General features: G+C 29.0%; 1 protein-coding gene across 1 annotated transcript; it reads left to right on the forward strand.

The window, feature by feature from the left end:
* Window positions 1–1,332: 1,332 nt before the first annotated feature.
* Window positions 1,333–21,046, forward strand: LOC114717781 (uncharacterized). The gene is made up of 13 exons (XM_028902976.1): window positions 1,333–1,676; window positions 1,772–1,944; window positions 3,824–4,018; window positions 5,711–5,879; window positions 6,136–6,322; window positions 7,331–7,421; window positions 13,737–13,872; window positions 14,048–14,217; window positions 14,586–14,780; window positions 15,324–15,428; window positions 16,117–16,180; window positions 18,992–19,178; window positions 20,694–21,046. The coding sequence occupies exons 1-13, from the start codon at window positions 1,544–1,546 to the stop codon at window positions 20,836–20,838; spliced, it is 1,950 nt and encodes a 649-aa protein (XP_028758809.1). The 5' UTR covers window positions 1,333–1,543; the 3' UTR covers window positions 20,839–21,046.
* The last annotated feature ends 285 nt before the right edge of the window (window positions 21,047–21,331 follow it).

Consider the following 21,331-nt stretch of genomic DNA (forward strand, 5'->3'; position numbering starts at 1 on the left):
ATTATTATAATATATATAAAGCTTGTATTGAATAAAAATAAACCAAATAGATACTATAAGTGGAAATGATGAATCCCTTAACAGAAGTAGCATAAATAGAATAAAATTAATAATTAGATTGTATTCATATACATCACATGAAATTTAAAAATGAACATATAAACATAGATAAAAATTAAATAATAAAACCAAACAGATCTTTTTATACCTTATATAAAGTTAGCCACCCGCATCGAATTTGGTCCACGGGCTTCGTTCCTTATTGCACGATGATAACAATAATTGAATGAGTGGGCGTTTACCTACTACGGCGATCCAATGTCGGACTGGGGCGTGGAATCCCATTAAAACAACCAACAAGAATATAATAAAAAAATCAGTTAAAATTACGTTTTTCTAACACGTAGATCCAATGTCGGACTGGAGCGTGAATCCCATTAAAAACAAACAATAAGAATATAATAAAAAAAATCAGTTAAAATTACGTTTTCCTAACACTTAGATCCAATGTCGGACTCGGGCGCGGAATCCCATTAAAAACAACCAATAAGAATATAATAAAAAAATCAGCTAAAATTACGTTTTCCTAACACGTAGATCCAATGTCGGCCTCGAGCGTAGAGTCCCATTAAAAACAGCGAATAAGAATATAATAAAAAAATAAGTTAAAATTAGTTAAAATTAACAAATTCGGAAGGTATATACTATCTTTTACCTTTAATATAAAAATTTAGTAACCAATTTACAGATATTAAAAAAATTATTTAAATTTATTATTTATAATAATTAGATATTATTTTTCTTAAAATATCCAATCAATCATATGTATTGAAAATACACTTTCAGAAGCTCTCTCAGATATATAATCGCAAATAGAATTTAGGGGCAAAATATATAAATATTAAAAATAAAGTAAATTGAGATATTACATTAAGGATAGAAAATATTATTTTCTTTTTAAAAATATGCCCTTATTATTTGTAAAGAGGTTAATAGAAACAATAAATAAAGAAAAAGATGAAAAAAATTGTAAATGCAAAATTAAAAAAAAAACTAAACTATACATTTGATCCTGTAACTTTGTTCAAAGTTTTAATTTGATCTATTAACTTTAAAAAAGCATACATTTAGTCTTTTAACCCTAAAATTATTAGACTTCAATGATATTTTTTTTATAACAATAATGAATATTTTGAAAATTAAACTTGAGAATATTTTATCAAAATTTAACATTTAAGATTTTAATATCATCATTTTTGAAAAAAATTTTAAGATTAAAGACTAAAAGCATACTTTTTAAAGTTAAGGGATCAAATTGAAACTCCATATAAAATTAAAGGACCAAATGCATTCTTTAGCTTAAAAAAACCATTGAATGTTGAAATAAACTCAAAAAAACCCCTTCCAAAATTTAGAGCTTATAAATAACAGTGAAGTGATCGAGGAATGGTGTGAAGCAAGAGGAAGTGAGGGCTAGCTGATATAATCATAATTAAGCAGCCTCGATATTCTTTCATTTCATCAGCCACTTTAATCCAAAACGATGGCACAAAGCAGCGACGCAGGGAAAGGGATGGTGGTGTGCGTCACTGGTGCTTCTGGCTATATAGCTTCATGGCTCGTCAAGCTTCTTCTTCTTCGTGGCTACACTGTGAGAGCCACCGTGCGTAATCCAAGTGAGTTATGCATATATTTCAGTTTAATCATTTGGTTGTTCTTTGGATGGGAATTTGTAATATTCTGATGATATTGTCTTTAATTACTAATGAAGATGATCCGAGGAAGGTAGAGCATTTGGTGAAACTGGAAGGAGCAAAGGAGAGATTGCAGCTGATGAAAGCAGATCTGTTGGAAGAAGGTTCCTTTGATGCTGCTGTTGAAGGCTGTGTCGGTGTCTTCCACATTGCTTCTCCTGTGGTTTATAGTGTCGACGTCGACCCTCAGGTTCATTTTATTCAAATTTAACCATCACTAACAATTATGGAAACAGATAAGATCAAGCTTCACCCTTAACAGCCTAGGCCTATGGTGAGGCTTATTGGCCTGCGACCTGTGAAAGGTTTTTTTTTTTTTTTTCCCAAGCCTGGCCTGTAATTAAACCTGGCTTGGCCTGTAGCCTATAATCAAAATTGGGACCCAAGAAATGAAGCAAATTAAGTACTATCCTTCCGATCCTAAATACAAGATTCATGTCACTCTTTTGGTCCTTAATATAAGATCTTATTGTTGAGTTGATTTTGATTTTAAATATAAAACATATTTCTTATATTTATAAGTTTTTTCTAAACTACCCCTATGAATCTCCATCATCCATAGTCAAGTAGAAGAGGAAAAGAAGATATTAAGGAAAATGATTATGGTATTTTAGGAAAAATATGTCATATTTCTTACAATTAACTAACTTACCTGACTTCCTTAATCTCATCAAATTAGTTAAATAAGTCTTATATTAGGGACCGAAAAAGTATAATACAACTATATTTGGGATCAAGGGAGTATTGCTGATCATCTGGATTTGGATAATCTTTGTTAGATCTTAATTACTCCCTCCCTCCCTCTTTGTAAGAGATGTTCCCTTTTACAAGGGATATTTAGAGGTTGTCTCGAATTTTGCTTGTTAATTTCTTATATCAATGTATTTCATTCTCACATATTCTTTTTTTTCCCATAAATGAGAATATTTTTTCATTAAAAAAATTATATATTTTTAGATTTTATATTTTTAATTAATTTTAACTAATGCTTCACGTAGTTTGGCCAATTGTTTTTGTATAAAAAAGAAGAGAGGGGTAAGAGATTTGACGGTAATTTTTTAAAGTGATGTAAAATTAATTACACCATTAAATGCGCGCTAATGACTAAGTAGCGTTGACAAAGATTGGTCAACATCGAGCCATCAACCGTTGGTGGGTCGATCATTGACATGCGCTGGAGCGGCTGTCATTGAATCATGCCTACAAATGGCATGTGTTTTCTGCCCAAGTTATCCAAACCATATATAAAGAATGAGCATTAAAATATTAATATTTTAAATATTCTTAGGAGCAGCTATTAATAATAAATCAAAATTTGGTATGGAATTATAATTAATTTACTTGCCTGTAATCCTATGGGTAAATTGTTCAGAGTTAATATCATTAGTCCTTAAAATCTTACCTCATCTTAATTTTGGTCCATAAAATTTAAAACTTAATGGTTTCAATGCTTCATATATTCTTGTAGAGACTACATCCATTATTTCAGGGACCAAAAATATTGAGGCAGAGTAAAATGAGATCAAATTTTAGAAACCAAAACCACTAATTTCAAATTTCAAGAACTAAACTAAAATAATATCAAATTTAAAAATACTTTTGCTTCTATTCATATGTCTTACAAAAGCAAATTAAGGGCATGTACAAAAGCAAATTAAGGGCATGTAAGGAAAATACTCCCTCTGATAATATACATTTTGTTGGAGGTCCTTAGTTTTTGTAAAAAATAAGATACATTTCAGTTTTGTCCGATCATTTAATGAGTTTTTTTTCCTTCTAATTTTACCCCTAATATATGCATTTTATTTTTTCTTTCGGCTATTGACTGTATATTCTGCATTATTTATGAGACATGTACACACTCCTCTCATCACCTTTATTCCCATATATTCTCTTTCTTTCTTTCTTTTTATTGCCTCTTTTACTCATTTTCTTCATTACTAAGGACATATTTGAAAAAAAAAATACATGCCTTGCATATTTATGAGAGTTTCCATAAATCATCAGAGGTTTGGCAATTAATAATGATAAGCTTCTAACTAAGAGCCACTCTTTTTTGAATGTTTCAGAAAGATCTTATTGATCCAGCAGTTAGAGGAACTCTGAATGTTCTTAGATCATGCGCAAAATCAACATCACTGAAACGGCTCGTTCTAACCTCTTCCATATGTGCAGTGATGTGTAATGGAAAGCCTTTAACTTCAGACGTTGTTCTTGATGAATCATGTTTTTCAATTCCAGATGCTTGCAACGAATTTAGGCCGGTACGTATTATTATTACTATCTCTAGTTCTAACTATAAGATCCTATTTATAATCTACAAACAAAATCTTATAATTAGGACTGAAAGAAGTATTATTTATTACTATGTTTGGTTTAACTAATTGATACTGGTTTCTCTCCAGTCCTTTTTATAAGATGTGCATAGTTGAATTTCATACGTGGATCATTACAAATTTGGTTAAAATTGGTTATTTGCTCCGGCATCTAATGACTTTGGAGGGAAGATAATTTTCATGGAGGCTTTTACATAGATTAAGAAAGAAGAGGATGTGAATTAATGATGTTAAGAGAGGATGGTGATTTTTTTGAATATAGGATGAAGGAAATATGGTGCAAGGCGTCAGACTGGAGGGATCGGTGAAGGAAGAGAGATTTTGGCGTTTAATTCTCCGTTCATTTGAATAGAGAAGGAAACGTGATATTTAGGCGTGTTTGGAGGGATTATTTTGATGGGAGACAAGAAAATTTTTATGAATGCCCATTAGTAATTAATTGGCCCACTTGATATTAACCATTGGATTGTGCTTAAATCCCAAGAAACATTCTTGCACCATTTGATTTTCTATATGCTTTTTTTTGACCTACAAGAATTTAAGTGCAACCATTAATGTAGATTATATCCAAATATAATATAATCTATATCAAAATTAAATATTAGATATGCACAAAAATTAGGCAAGAATTTGCAAAACTTTCTAAAAATCAATCTTTCTAAAAATATGAGACTTGTTTCCAAAGAAAGAGGAAAATATTAATTCCAAGTAAAAAATAGGAAATCCCAAAATTTTATATTTTTAATTCAAAATCTCAATTTTTATGCAAAATCTAAAAATCAACCAATTAATCCAATAATGCATAAAAAGTTTATTTAAGCTCAAAATTATTATTTAAATCCTAGATTAATGTGGGATAAAATGTATAAAAATTGAGTTTTATCAGACAATATGTATTAAAGATGAGATTTATTTTTTAAAAAATAACCTTACTGACTTATGGAAAGACAGATAGTGAGTGTGGATCAATAGTTAGGGGACAAAAATGAAAAAAATGATACTGAAAAGAAAATTTTCGTACAAGCTATTAGTATTTCTTATAAATAGAAGCAATTCATCCCTCAAGAGAATTCTCTTATAAATAATAAATTCTTAATTTTTGGGGCAGTGACAAAAGCCAACGCCAAGTGAAATAAGGCAAGAGAAAGATAAAGGTGGAACCAATAAAGTAATTCTTTTGTGTGGTGATTATTCAACATAGTGAATTTGAGAAAGCGACACTTAAGAGTAAGAGCAAATGAGCAATATATGTTATAAAATTATAAACCACAATGTAAGTATATAAATTATAAATATTAAGAATAACATTATTTTTTTATTTTTAAACTACATTTTACTTCTTATCTTTACTCTTCTAATTTTATTTTTTAAAATTTTATTGTCGTTTGTTTATAGTTGTATCTATATTCTTGTCACTATTTTTACTTTCTTATTTAAAATAGTTAATAAATGATTAAAAGTACATTAATTAAATTATAATTGAGTGGATCACTAAACATCAAACTAGTAAATATTGATTTAAATGGTGCATCTAGTTTTTACTATGTAATGTGATTTTAATTCATAATTTTCTTATAATGCCCTTGGAGTTTCTTGTTGTTTCATAATTTTTGTTCGCAGGAATGGTCAGCATATATACTTTCCAAGACATTGGCAGAAGGAGCTGCCTGGAAATTTGCAAAAGAAAATAACATCGACATGGTTGCTATCAATCCAGCAGTGGTGATAGGACCTATCTTGCAACCAACACTTAACGCATCGGTAGAAGAAATTTTAATTCTATTTAATGGTAATTTTATAATTTATCCTTAACTCTATTTAATGGTAATTTTAATTTATTATCTAACTTCGGCATACTTTTTTCCATCTGATTATGTTCAACGTACATATAATATTTCAAAAATAGGAAACATGGTCAAATATAATTGGTGAATTTGACATAATAACTATAATAAACTTAAGGATTGTCCTATATATGTTTTATTGTGTTGCTTCTCATAATAAGGAGTCTTTAATGTTCACATAACCTTAATTACTTGATGTAGGTGCAAAGACATTTCCAAATAAAGTTTATGGGTGGGTCCATGTGAAAGATGTTGCCGATGCCCATATCCAAGCATTTGAAATTCCTTCAGCTAATGGAAGATATTGCTTGGCTGAGTCAGTGAAACACTATTCTGAAGTAGTACAGATTTTGCGTGAACTATACCCAACGTTACAATTTCCAGACAAGTAAGTTCGTTTTCAATAAGAATGCATATATAAGAAGGATAGATAGATGTACGTATACACATACTCATCTTGATTTCTTATTTTCACCAAAATTTTTGTTAAATTAATTATATGTGTCTGTGCGTCACATATCTGCTTTAATGATTATCTGTACTATGTAATAGAATATTGCTCCCTTCATTTTTTTTGGACTAATATCATCTTTAGTTTTTAAAATTTAACATTATTTTAATTTTAATTTCTGAAATTTGAAACGAATAGTTTTGTTCTTTGAGCTTTGATGTCATTTTGATTTTATTCTGTAAAATTTGAAACCAATAGTTTTGGTTTCCAAAATTTAACCTCATTTTGATTTATTTAAAGATTAATTTTTAGTCCTTCTAACAAAGACCAAGACCAAAATAAAGTCAAATTTCAGGGATTAAAACCATTGGTTTCATATTTGAATGACCAAAACTAAAATCAAGTCAAATTTCAAAGATCAAAACTACAAGTTTTAAATTTTAGGAAACCAAAGTGACATTAAACTTTAGGGAATAAAAATAGTATTGACCTTTTTTTATGAACATAATTTAACCAAATCATGCGTGTCACGGAAGGTAGTTAAAATTAGCTCAAATAAATTAGTGGATTTTTTCTTGAAGGTATGTGGTCATCATGATTTAAAAATTGGGGAAATTTAATAGGATGATATCGTGTGCGATTAGGTCAATTTTTCTTCTTTATGCACATTTCTCCCTTTTTTCCCCTTGTCTTTTCTGATTATATTTTAGAGAAAATGTTCGTGGCTGTTTGAACATTCTAGAGAATTCAGTATTTTGATTATTCTATATAGGAGATTTCATTAAGTTTCTTGATTATGAATTGATCTTAATTCTTCTTCTTCTTCTTCATATCTTTATTTGTTTACCTTCCCAAGGAGCATATGATGTTATCTATCCAAATTAAGTTTTTATTTATATTGACAATTAATATCTTTTAATTTCTTTTGTTTTTCAAACTTATTAGGTGTGAGGAGGAACAACCCTTTCAGCCAACATACCGAATTTCTAAGGAAAAGGCGAAGACATTGGGAATTGGTGAGTTCATTCCATTTGAAGTGAGTCTAAGGGAGACGGTGGAAAGTTTCAAAGAAAAGAAAATGGTTGACTTTTAAATCGTGCTCTATATATATATATATATATATATATATATATATAGCCAAGTCATAATATATATCTTTGCGGAATAAATGTTGATTACAATAATCATGATTTTGTATGAAAAAACTTGTGTGTTTTGGTTCAAACCAATTTCCATTACAATAACGTAAATATGTTTTGCTTGAGAAGACCTATTATTATAATATATATATAAAGCTTGTATTCAATAAAAATAAACCAAATAGATACCATAAGTGGAAATGATAAATCCCTTAACAGAAGCAGCATAAATAGAATAAAATTAATAATTAGACTTGTATTCATATACATCACATGAAATTTAAAAATGAACATATAAACATAGATAAAAATAATAAAACCAAACAGATCTTTTTATACCTTATACAAAGCAAGCCACACCATGTGGGATTTGCTCCTCTCAGCATCCTTTTCCTCGGCATCCCAAAATCTTGTCCATCAAAATAATCCAACAGTTCACAGTACACCACGTCATCAAGCTCTCAAAAATGAATTTTGGCCTTTCAATAACCTTCGGTTGCTCTCTCCCCTTCTGGCGTCCTAGATATCTTCGGCTGTACAAAGATAAATGATTCACAATTTGAAGTCTAAAAGGGCCAGCTAACCTGATTGATGAATGAAGCCAAGAAAATACTCAATATAAAAACTAGATAATTAATTTATAAACATTAAAATAATTAGTTAAATTAGTTATTTATAATTATATAATATATAAAATTTGTTTTTTTTAAAATATATTTATTAATCCTGTGTATTAGAAATATCTCTTAATAAAAATTTCTTAATTTACTCTATGTAATTACCATAAGAATTATTTGGGAGTAAAATGAATTAAATATTTGAGATAAATTGGAGTGTGTCTTATATTTAGAACCAAATATATTAAAGATCAGGAGTAATAACCACCATACACTTAGATCAACTGGTAAGAGTTGTTCCAGCTTAATCAAGGGTCACAAGTTCAATCATTTGGGAACACAACAGTGTAGGTGGTAGGATTGTTGTCCATATGAGTCTTACACGGTTTAATCCGCATTATATGGTTTGTAATTCTTGAAGAGTTGGCCCTAAATATGAAATCTTGATCAGTTTGCTTTATCCTCCAAATATATAATTTCATTTTCTAAAGTATTTACATTGATTCCATATATTAAGGGGTTTTAAGGGCAGTCATGATTTAAAAAGATACTATAAGAAAATCAAGGTATATTAGCTAGAAATATTTAATTTGCTTAAATAATTTTTTTAATCTATTCAAACTAATTAAATAGAGATAGTATATATCAATACATTGTATTAATCAAACAGAGCGCCTCTACTTGGGGAGAAACTTTTGTTATGCTAATTGATCTCTCGTCTCTACTTGGAGTTGGAAGCGTGGTGATTTTAATTTTTCTTTCCGTCAAGATTGTTGGACGGAGGTGGAGGAGATTCAATGAAAATTTATTTTTAAGAGCTAGATAAATAATTTATCAAAATTAAAAAATTATTAGTTGACTTAATTATTGGTAATAAACGTACTTTGGTTTCTTTAAAAGTAAAATATACTAACTACTTCTCAATTTTATCTAAATTATAAAAACTTCTCCTCTATTTTGAAAACAGATAAAAGAACTTCATTAGAATTAAAATATATGTTACACAAATCTCCCTTATATGTTTGGTACTCCCTCCGTTTCTTATTATAAGAGACAAATAACCAAATTACGTTGATTAAAAAAACAGTTAAAATTAGTTGAAGATAATTAATGTGTAAAAAGTATAATATTTTTTCCAACAACGCCCCTATTAATAAGGAGAGAGAGTATGAGAGAGAACAATTAAATTATTAAAAGAAAAAGAAGTGGAAGGGAGAGAGAGTATGAGTTGGAGACAAAATAAATATGGGTAAAATAGGAAATCAATACAAAAAACTAGATACAACTTTTAAGTGTCTCTTATATATGGGAACATGCCATAAGCATCAAATGTCTCTTATAATAAGAAACGGAGGGAGTATTCTATTTCCATCCATCCCAATATTAATTGACTGTTAAGTTGGACCTTTTAAATTTTTATTTCAACTAAAATGCCCTTCAATAACATAAGAATTATTTAAACATTTATATCTGTTTTTATGCCAAACATTTTATATTTGTTAAAAGCTACTTTTTTATACAACCAAAAATAATTTTAATACATTTATTTTCAAACGTTCTAGTATGTTATAAAATTTATTAATTTTGATTATATTATAAAATTTTATAATTTTAATTTTTCATCATATCAATTCAAATTTATTTATTTAGGTTTCTTTTAAATGGCTAAAAAATTTAGATTTATTTTTTAATCATATAATATAAATGATGAAAGTTTTAGAGATTATATAAATAATTTAAATTTAATATTTAAAATTTTTAAACAAAATTTCTTACAAACATTTAAAAACATAGTTACTTAATTATAAATTTATTTAAAGAATTGATCAAATTTCTTAGGTCTACATTAACTAAGTTATTTAAGTTTTTGTGCCAAAAGACATTAAACAAATAAATATTATTAAAAATAAAAAACTTAAGAAAAAGAAAAAAAGCTTTTAAATATTTTTTAAAATAATTTTAGTTAAAATTAGAGATTTAGTATGATGAAGAGTAAAATAGTAAATAAAATTTTGGACTCGTTTAGGTTGACAATTAGAAGCATGCTTTATACAAGTCAAAATAAAATTCTTCTTATATATTTATTTCAACCTTTAACTATATATGACAAAGTAACTTGATATTATTAAAATACTATATATACTCATTTAACTCAAAATTTTAGAAGATTTTGACTATACATGAGAGCCGCAGGGGTGTTCATGGAGCACCAGAGCAAGGCTGCTAACGTTCCGTGGTTTACTGGGCTACCCAATCCGGCGACTGTAACAACGTTAATTGAATGAATGGAGACATTTTCTCATGTGTACAATTGTAGAATCCTCGTCGCTGGTCAAAGTTGATGACTACAAACGACAAACTAAATGCGTGGGAGATGCTAACAGGGTTGGGTCTAACAAAAATAACTAGTCATTCACAACGTGACCAATCAAGATTCAAATCCCTATTAGAAGAGGTGTCTACATTTAGTACCTGACAGTATCTTGAATAGAATTATCTTTAATAAGATGAGATCTATATTTTAGCAAGTGATGTGGATTAAATTTATGAAGTTTTTAAATTTTAACCGTATTAAAATTTTGCTTACTCTATTTACAAATTATTCTTATATTTTTGTTTCTTTCTCTCTTTTAATATAAAATTAAATAAGAATAAAATTAAAAAGTATTAAATATATTATAAGTTACTTATATTTAAAGTCAAAACTTCTTCCCTTCTCTTAGTAATTTATATTTAGGACCGGCATCATAAAGCAAAACGAAGCGGGGGCTAACTCATATAATTATAATTAAACAGCTTCAATATATAATAATTCTTTCATTTCGTCGCCCACTATATTAATCCAAAATGAAGCCGCAAAGCAAGCAAGGGTAATATGGGAATCCTAGGCAACGAGGAATAGGGAAGGTTGGGGCCAATGTTTTAAAAGCCGGACCGGAAGTCGAACCGGAAAGATCAACGGGTCATGGTTTAATCGGTCGGATCGGTCGGACCGTTTGGTCAGACCGGTGATGCAATAATTAATTTAAAACAATATTATATACATATAATTAGTATATATGAAAAATATCAAATTATTAAATAATTTAGAAATGCATTTAAATAATCTAAAATTATAATGAAATCATTGAAAATGGACTAAAACCTTATATATTTAAATTTATGTATGTTTAAAATATTTAATGATATTACAAATTATCAATTCATTCAAATCAAAATATTTTTTAAACGATAGACCAAATATCAAAACAAAAAGACTAGCGACTTACGATTTTAACACCACAATATATGAAATTTTCAATGAAATAATACTCTATGGTTATAAATAGTCTAAAAATATATTAGGATATTTAAGGGGATCAATTTTTTTATTTTTCTTCTATTTTTTTTTAAAATTTTTAGTATTTTTTCAGTCAGGCTAAAAAACCGTCTGGTTTTCTGAAAACCGTTCCGGTTCCCGGTCCAACTCCAGTTTCTGGCTTAATAACGGCTCAACTCCGGTCCAATCCGGCTCAACTATATGAACGGTTTTTTGGTCCAAACCGAGCCGTTAACGAGTCCGGGTCACGGTTCAACCGGTTCGACCGTCCGGTCCGGTCCGGTTCTTAAAACATTGGTTGGGGCTGCTACTGCTGCTGCTGCCAGTGTACGTGATCCAAGTGTTTGGCCGTAATTGTTTTCAACCACCCAAATGCATGAATGTAAATATGTTTCATTAAAATTAAAAAAAATTAAATCTAATTTTATTTTAAAATTTATTAATTTATTTTATTTAATATACACTAGTTATTCTTCCATTCTTATTTACAAAATAAAAAAAGAGTTTTTTTTATCTTATTTATAAGTTATTTCACTAAATTATAAACATCAGTATATTATTTCACACTTCATTTATTATTACACAAATTTTTTTATTTGTTAACTAAGTTAACGAGATTTATAAGGTTTTTTTTTTAATTTTAAGAAGATATGTTGAAACTGACTTATAAATAGAATCATAAGAATATACCTTATGAGAATAAAGCTAATAATAATAATAATAATAATAAATAAAAAAAATGAAACGTACTCCTTCCGTTGTTTTTTATAAAAAATAATTTCTCTCATAGTGGTATCTCTAAATATAAGAAACATCTTTTTTGTCTAAAATTTTAAACTTGTCTTTTTATTTTTACCCCATTAAATATATGCTACTTATTATCTTTCTACAATAAATTTTCACCTATTATCTATCATATACTTTTTTTTACAGATAAAAGTATAATTAAAAATATATATTACACATTTATTGCTTTCAACTAATATTTCAAACTGCTAGATTTGGTAGTTATTTCTTATAGTAAGAAGAGGAGGGAGTAATATTGTACTCCCTCTCATTCTTTTTATAAGAGCCTGAAATTTAAATTACTTTGGTCCTTTTTATAATATCTCATCTATGATGGTTTGAACATTTAATGCGTTTTTATTATTTTTGTTTCTAATTAATTTTACATATTGCATTAATTAAAAGATTGGCAAGTTGCCATATTAAATTTTTTTTTTCATATTTTTTCTCTCTTACTTGTCCCATATAAATAAAGGTATGCTTGAAAAAAAATTATTTCTTATATATTTATTATTTTTAATTAATTTTAATTATTTTTTAAAATCGGGTAATTTAGTTAGCAAGCTCTTTATAAAAAGAACCAGATACTACCTTATAAATAGAAATACATTGAATTTGTACTTATAATAAATGCCACGAAAACAAATTTTGATAAATATATCAATTTTTTTTACCAGCGATAAATATATCAATTAATAGGGATTCCCTCCATTTATTGTCATTAACTCATTGATATTCAATACGGTAATAATTACTACTACTTCCGGTCCTAATTATAAGACCCAGTTGACTTATTTGAGGAGATTAAGGAAGTAAGTTAAGTTGGTTATTTGTAATAAATAAGTGTTGTCATTCCTAAAATATCCTTACTAATTATTCCCTCCGTTCCTTATTATAAGAGACAAATAACCGAAGTACGTTGATCAAAAAAACAATTAAAGTTAGTTAAGAACAATTAATGTATAAAAAGTATAATTTTTTTCCAAAAATGCCCTCATTAATAAAGAGAGAGCATGAGAGAGAACAATTAAATTATTAAAGAAAGAGAAGTGGGAGGGAGAGAGAGTGTGAGTTGGAGATAATAAATATGGGTAAAATAGTAAATCAATACAAAAAAGTAGAGACAACTTGTAAGTGTCTCTTATATATAGAAACATGGCATAAACATCAAGTGTCTTTTATAATAAGGAACGGATGGAGTAAATATATTGGCTAAAACTATCATTATTAAAAAGATTATCTTGAAAAAAAATGCATAAATATAAGAGACAAAATAGATTGGGGTCTTATAATTAGGATCAAATAAAAAGTTAAACGGGGTCTTATAATAAGAAACGGAAGCAGTAGTATATAACAACACAGTCTCACGTTATTACTGCGTCAAGTCCAAGAAAAATTTTCTAGTATAAATCTCTCTTTTTCTCGCCAAAACTGTTTCACTCATAGTCAGATACCATCCATTGAACCTCGCCTGGCATTGAGAGAGAAAGAGAATGGAAATGGAAAGCAACGCAGGAAAGGGAAAAGTGGTGTGCGTCACTGGCGCTTCTGGCTTTATAGCTTCATGGCTCGTTAAGCTTCTTCTTCTTCGTGGTTACTCTGTCAGAGGCACTGTTCGTGATCTAAGTGAGCTCTCTCCTTCAATTCTATGACCACTCACCAGCTTTTGTGTTTCTTAACCACAATTTCTGGTGAAGAGTTTCCATCATAAAAGTCCTTAATTAGATTATTAGATACCATTTTCTTATAATAAAGCAAACCTGTTTGTTTTCAAAATGTTCTCTTCGCCATTTTTCTGCAGATGATTCAAACAAGACAGAACACTTGCTGAAACTGGAAGGAGCAAAGGAGAGATTGCAGCTTGTGGAAGCAAATCTGTTGGAAGAAGGTTCCTTTGATTCTGCAGTTGAAGGCTGCGAGGGCGTCTTCCACACTGCTTCTCCTGTTTCTCTTGCTGTCAAAGATCCTCAGGTTCATTTCTATCCAAGTTAATTATATACTACTGACAGAAATTTTTTATATTAACATATAATTTTATCTTTCATTTATTATTATATTAACTTAATTTAGATGAGATACAATATATATTAAATAGAAATAAAATTAAAAAGTTATTGAATTTTAAATAAAAGCTAATGAAGTTTTAACGTTTTTCTTGATCTGTGTAAAATATGCTGAAAGTGATTTATAAATAGAATTAGAAGAGTGGACAAAATTACAGATTGATCCATGTAATTAACTAATTAACTAAGCAAATTAATTTTATCTCCTAATGGCCACCTGAATTTGAATAATTTTTAATAGGTCTCAAGAGATCTGCTCTTTTTGAATATTTTCAGACTGAACTTGTTGAGCCAGCAGTGAGAGGAGCTATCAATGTTCTGAAATCATGTGCAAAATCACCACCAGTGAAACGAGTCATTTTAACCTCTTCCATATCTGCAGTAATGTGTAACGGAAAGCCTTTAACTTCAGACGTTATAATTGATGAAACTTGGTTTTCAACTCCAGATGGCTGCAAAGGAATTAGCCAGGTATATGTATAATTACTCCCATTTGGTTTCAACTAATAATTAACATTGGCGTAAGGTAATTTTCTTTTGATGCTTTTTATAAATATGAATCCTTTTCTCAGTAAGAATTTTAATCTTGGTTCAACTTAGACATTGTGAGGGTTTGAAGGTATGAGACCTAATTTCTATTGATAAATTATATATCAAATGTATATTATAAAGCTGCAAACGACTATGAAAGTATGTACACTATAAATACTTCGGAAAACAATTTTTTTATTTTTTTTAAAAAACTGAATTATTTATGACTTTTAAAATCACATTTTACTTCTTTTCTTTGCTCTTCTAATTTCATTTTTTTTAAAATTTTATCCCTTTCTTACTTAAAATAGTTAATAAATAATTAAAAAAATTAATTAAATTATAATTGAGCCGATCGCTAAACTCTGGACTAGCTAGTAACTATTCATTTAATGGCGGATCTATCAACTTTTGATATTTAATGTATAATTTTCTTATATTGCCCTTGGAATTTCTTGTTGTCTTGTAATTTTTCGTCCGCAGGAATGGTCAGGATATGTACTTTCCAAGACATTGGCAGAAGAAGCTGCATGGAAATTTACAAAAGAAAATGACATCGACATGGTCACTATCAATCCAGCAATGGTGATACTAGGGGTGTTCAAGGTCGGCCCGTCCCGGTCGGTCCGTTCCGGTCCCGGTTTTATTGGGACGGGACGGATCCGTTCCGAAATTTTTCGGGACGGGACAAAAAAGGGACCGGGACGGGACGGGACACGGGACGGGGTCGTCCCGTCCCGGTCCCTTTTTTTAAAAAAAAAATTAATTTTTTTAATTTTTTATATAATATCATTTTTTCATATTTTTTTTAAGATTTGAGACTATTGTATGGAATTATGGATATATTTATTTAGAGTTTTTATATTTGTTAATGATTGAGATTATTGATGATTAGAATTTTTAGCAAGTTTTATTGTGTTAAAAACTTTTGTTTAGAGTTTTTAATAACTATTATATGTAATATTTTGAGCTTTTGTTTAAGAGTGCCCAAACAAATAAAAAAGATGTTTTTATAAGATTTAAGCTCAAAAAAAATATAATTAAAAAAATCAGATTTTTAAAAAAAATTAAAAAAATTAAAAAAATTAAAAAAATTAAAAAATAATAATTTCGGGACGTCCCGGTCCCGTCCCGGATCCGTCCCGTCCTGACCGGGACCGGGACAACCTCGGGACGGGCCGGAACACGGGACAGAAAATCTGTCCCGTTACTGTTCACCGGGACGGAACCGGGACGGGCCTGTCCCGGTCCCGATCCGTCTCGTGAACACCCTTAGATAGGACCTCCCTTGCAGCCAACGCTTAACACATCCGTAGAAGCAATTTTAATTCTATTTAATGGTAATTTTAATTTATCTAACTTTGGCACACTTTTCTCAATATAATTATGTGATGGTTGGTAGTTTTTATGTGACGCAACGTATCAAGCTTTAATTTGACTTTATGAGCCGATTATCGCCGTCATCATGTCCTTTTCTATGATTGTGTCTTTAGACTGATCATTAATTGGCCCAAAAAAAAGTGATCTTTAATTTTTAGAGGAAATCACAAATAAAGACCCTCGAATTAGTAAAATCACTCTATGGTCACCTGAATATGCTAAATTAGTATGAGGGACCCGGTCTCAAATTGTAATTTGAAATCATGGCTAAATTACCAAAATACCGCTCTTTATTTTTTTTTTTTAAAGAAAGCCACTGCCTCACCGGAATCCGGCCACCGGCGCCGGAGCTCCGGCGGCCACTTCCGACCACTGTCGGCGGCCGGACACCAGGGTCCGGCCGCCGGAGCTCCGGCGCCGGCGGCCACTTCCGGCGGTCTTCCTTTGTTTTTTTTTTAAATTGTTTTTTTTTAAATTGGGGGGAAGTGAGGTTGGGGGGATTTGATCCCCCAACCTAATGCTTCCTAAAATAAGGAATGACCATTGAGCCAACAAATTTTTGTTAACATTATGATGCAAAAAAAAAAAAGTTAACTCACTTACTCTTGTTCCAGGTGATAACAACAATACATTTGGAAATAACAAGTTCTGATTGTAAAATAACACGTCTAGAATAAAATTTAACAATATGTTTTTTTTATAACAATAAATTTTATTGCAGGTATAACAACAATACATTTAAAAATAACAAGTTCTGATTATAAATAACAAGTTTGGGATTAAAATTTAATAACACGTTTTTTTATAACAATACACTTTGTTTCAAGTGATAACAACAATACATTTAAAAATAACAAGTTCTGATTATAAGATAATAAGTCTAGGATTAAAAATTTAACAACACGTTTTTTATATAACAAGGAATTATTTTATACTTTTAAAAAAAAATTATTTATAACTTATAAAAAATATTTTTATATATTTATTTCTCTAAAAAATACTTTTTAATCTGTATATCTATACAACTCATTATAAATCAAACTACTTCTTATAAATTATAAAGTATTTATAATAAGGCATTTTTGATTTATTAATCATAGTATAAATTTTATATTATTTCATTCTTTAAATATTAAAAATAGTTTTTATATTTAAGAATAAAATAGTATTTTTAATTATAATTAGAGATAAATTTCATTTATAAATTTAAGCAGTCAAAAAGTATTTTTAATCCACAATAAATTGTACCATTTATAATTTATAAGAAGTAGTTTGATTTATAATAAGTTGTATAGATATATAGATTAAAAATTAAAAAAAAAATTAAAAAAGTGTGTTGCCATTTTCCCTAAATTTTATTTATAAATTTGAACAATAAAAAAGTATTTTTAATCTATAAAAAATTATACTTCAAGTTCTGATTATAAATTGGAGATAAAAATTATTTTTTTAGCAAATTAAATAGATTACAAGTACTTTTTTTAAGTTATAAATAATTTATTTTCCAAAAGTATAAAATAATTAATTGTTATAAAAAAAAAGGTGCTGTTGAATTTTAATTCCAGACTTGTTATTTTATAATCAAAACTTGTTATTTTCAAATGTATTGTTGTTATCACTTAAAACAAAGTGTGTTGTTATAAAAAAAACATGTTGTTAAATTTTAATCCCAGACTTATTATCTTATAATCAGAACTTGTTATTTTTAAATGTATTGTTGTTATTGCCTGCAACAAAATTTATTGTTATAAAAAAAACATATTGTTAAATTTTTATTCCAGACGTGTTATTTTACAATCAGAACTTGTTATTTCCAAATGTATTGTTGTTATCACCTAGAACAAGAGTAAATGAGTTAACTTATTATTTTTTTTTTGCATCATAATGTTAACAAAAATTTGTTGGCTCAATGGTCATTCCTTATTTTGGGAAGCATTAGGTTGGGGGATCAAATCCCCCCAACCTCACTTCCCCCCAATTTAAAAAAAAAACAGTTTCAAAAAAAAAAACAAAGGAAGACCGCCGGAAGCGGCTGCCGGCGCTGGAGCTCCGGCGGCCGAACTCCGGCGTCCTGCCGCTGACAGTGGCCGGAAGCGGCCGCCGGAGCTTCGGCGCCGGTGGCCGGATTCCGGTGAGGCAGTGACTTTCTTTTTTAAAAAACAAAAATTAAAAAGGGGTATTTTGGTAATTTGGCCATGATTTCATAATTACAATTTGAGACCGGGTCCCTCATAGTAATTTAGCATATTCAAGTGACCATAGTCCATAGAGTGATTTTGCTAATTCGAGGGTCTTTATTTGTGATTTCCCCTAATTTTTACCCTCCCCCAAAAAATGAGTGAGCATATATATAAACATGCAGGGGGAAAAATACATGAAACAAAAAAAAAAGGTTAAAACTGGAATAAAGGAAGCTTAATAAAGAAACAAAATAAAGTCACAAAAAACCAATACTGAAACCATTAACTGACTCTATCTAAATTTTGCACCACCGTGCACTCACATAATCAATATAGTGAATAGGAGGCTCTTTCATTTTTGTTCACTCCATATTTTCTCTCTTAATCTTTTAATTAATCTACATCTACATATAAGCATTTGTTTCTAAATGCACGAAAAGAAATTTTTTCAGAATATATATATGTGTGCGCCATCTTTTAATTATATATTTGCTTCAAATCTGTGTATCTTTTAATTAAATATATTGTTGTGCTGTCTCTCATAATATAATGACTCTTCAATTCTCATATATCCTTAATTACCTGATGCAGGTGCAAAGACATTTCCAAATAAAGTGTATGGGTGGGTCCATGTGAAAGATGTTGCCAATGCCCATATCCAAGCATTTGAAATTCCTTCAGCTAATGGAAGATATTGGTTGGCTGAGTCAGTGAAACACTATTGTGAAATCATAAAGATTTTACATGAATTATACCCAACGTTACAACTTCCAAACAAGTAAGTTCAGTTGTATATTTTATCACTTCAACTGCTTTTAATAAGAATATAATGCACACATATATAAGAAAGATATATATCTTGATTTCTTATCTTCCCCTAATTTTTGTTAATGATTAAATCAATTATGTATATGTCATTTTTCTGCTTCAATGATAATCTATAGTATGTGTGTGTGCATATATATATCATTGGAGAATTGCAATAAGGTATTCTGAAAAAATTATATTCACAAAAAAATGCAATAATAAATCAGCAATTTGTAATGACAAATTTCAGAATAGAAAACGACAAATGGTTTTAACTGTTCATTTGTCATTGAGACTTCTTAATAATTATTTTACTTCTTTAGAACCTCACTATAATTCTCTCTCTTTTTTCTTTTTTCTCTTTCTATACATATTTTAACCAAATCATGCGTGCCAAGGGAGGCAGCAGTTAAAATTAAGTAAAATCTTTCAATTTTGTCAAAAAAATATTGTAGCAATCTGAAAATACCTAATATATAAAAGTGATGTCCCCTCAGAAGAGACGTAAAAAGTCTTTGCTGCAATAGTACCCAATTATATGTATAACTGATTATTGTCACCTTTCTATTCATCTTGTTTTCTCGAAGTTTATATGGAAATCAACTGAGCATGATGTGCACCTCTGCTCGCACAACTCATAAATTTTCACTCGTTTAGCCAAACTCATATAAACTTGATTTCTATTATAACGAAAACTAAAGATTTAATTAGAAGACTTTTTTATTTTGTAAATTGAAGTTATTTTAGTAGTTCATGATTTAAAAATTGAGGAATATAATAGAACCTACACCTTCTTTTTCAGCTTTCTTAGATAAGAATTCATGGTTGTTTGAACTTTCTAGGTTAGGTTCCAGTATCTTGATTATTATAAGGGATTGTCTTAATTCTTCTTTCTTCATACCTTGTTTGATCTCTCTTCCTTGGGAATATTTGGCCGTATTATTTATCCAAATTAAGTTTTTATTTAGGAAAAATGACATAAAAAGTTGAAAATTACAATATTCCAATTCAGAGGTCAAAATCCTTAGGGGAGGAAGTAGTACCTGATCTGATATTTTGTAAATATAATCAAATGACTAAAATATCCTTGTATCAGATTTTTTTTTAATGAAAAAGTAGTTATTAAACTTGTCGTTATAAGTACATTTCTTGTCATTAGTTGTTCAACACTTGTTATTGTGAGTTTACAGCTTATTAATAAAGAACTTGTCATTGCCAGTATATCTTTTGTCATTTGCTGTTCAATACTTGTTATTGTTAGTTAACACATTGTTAATAAACTTTTTGAAACAAAAACATTTTTGTTATTTAACTGCTTTTACAAAATACCAAACCAGGTATCACTTTCTCTCATGAGATTTTAACCTCTTAGGTGCCTGAACTGAGATATTGCAATTTTGAACTTCTTTTTATGTCATTTTCCTTTTATTTATGTTGACAATTTCTAATATCTTTTAATTTCTTTCTTTCTCTAAATTATTATTAGGTGTGTCGATGATCAACCCTTGATGCCAACATGTCAAATTTCCAAGGAAAAGGTGAAGACGTTAGGGATTGAGTTCATTCCATTTGAAGTGAGCCTAAGAGAGACGGTCGAAAGTTTCAAAGAAAGGAAATTTGTTGATTTTTAATTAAATTATTGTATTTATTACAATAATCATGATTTTGTATTTAAAAAAATTGTTTCTTTGGGTTTAGACCAATTCCTGCCGTAATAATGTAGACATGTTTATGTTCCATCAAAAAAGATGTAGACATGTTTATTGTTGTTTGAGAAGACATTATTAATTGTAATATATCGAGCTTGTATTAAATAAAAAAAAACAAATAGACACTTTGAAATAAATCCCTTATCAGAAGTAGAATCGATAGGGAAAACAATATTGATAAATTACACACTTGTGTGTGTGTATATGTCCCAAGGGATTCAAACTTATGTAGTTATATATCATTCTAGTCCTTATTATTTGTCACTTATAGAGAGGGGTTTTAGTCTTTTTTAATTTATTTGCCACTTGTGTCCTTTTTAATACTTCATTTTTAATTATCTGGAATTAATTATAGTAAGTAAGGTGAAGAGAGGGAATATAATACGTGAAAGAATATATTAGTATTTAATGCTCT

The sequence above is a fragment of the Neltuma alba genome, unplaced genomic scaffold (genome assembly GCF_004799145.2).
Source record: "Neltuma alba isolate B1F8T4 unplaced genomic scaffold, ASM479914v2 tig00011775_pilon, whole genome shotgun sequence".
Classification (NCBI taxonomy): Eukaryota; Viridiplantae; Streptophyta; class Magnoliopsida; order Fabales; family Fabaceae; genus Neltuma; species Neltuma alba.

Bases quoted from the DNA above. Each gene is read 5' to 3' on its own strand.
- LOC114717781 (XM_028902976.1), top strand. From the start codon at position 1,544: ATGGCACAAAGCAGCGACGCAGGGAAAGGGATGGTGGTGTGCGTCACT. The intron at 15,429-16,116 runs ATACTAGGGGTG...GAACACCCTTAG, and splicing joins CTATCAATCCAGCAATGGTG to ATAGGACCTCCCTTGCAGCC. The intron at 16,181-18,991 runs GTAATTTTAATT...TACCTGATGCAG, and splicing joins AATTTTAATTCTATTTAATG to GTGCAAAGACATTTCCAAAT.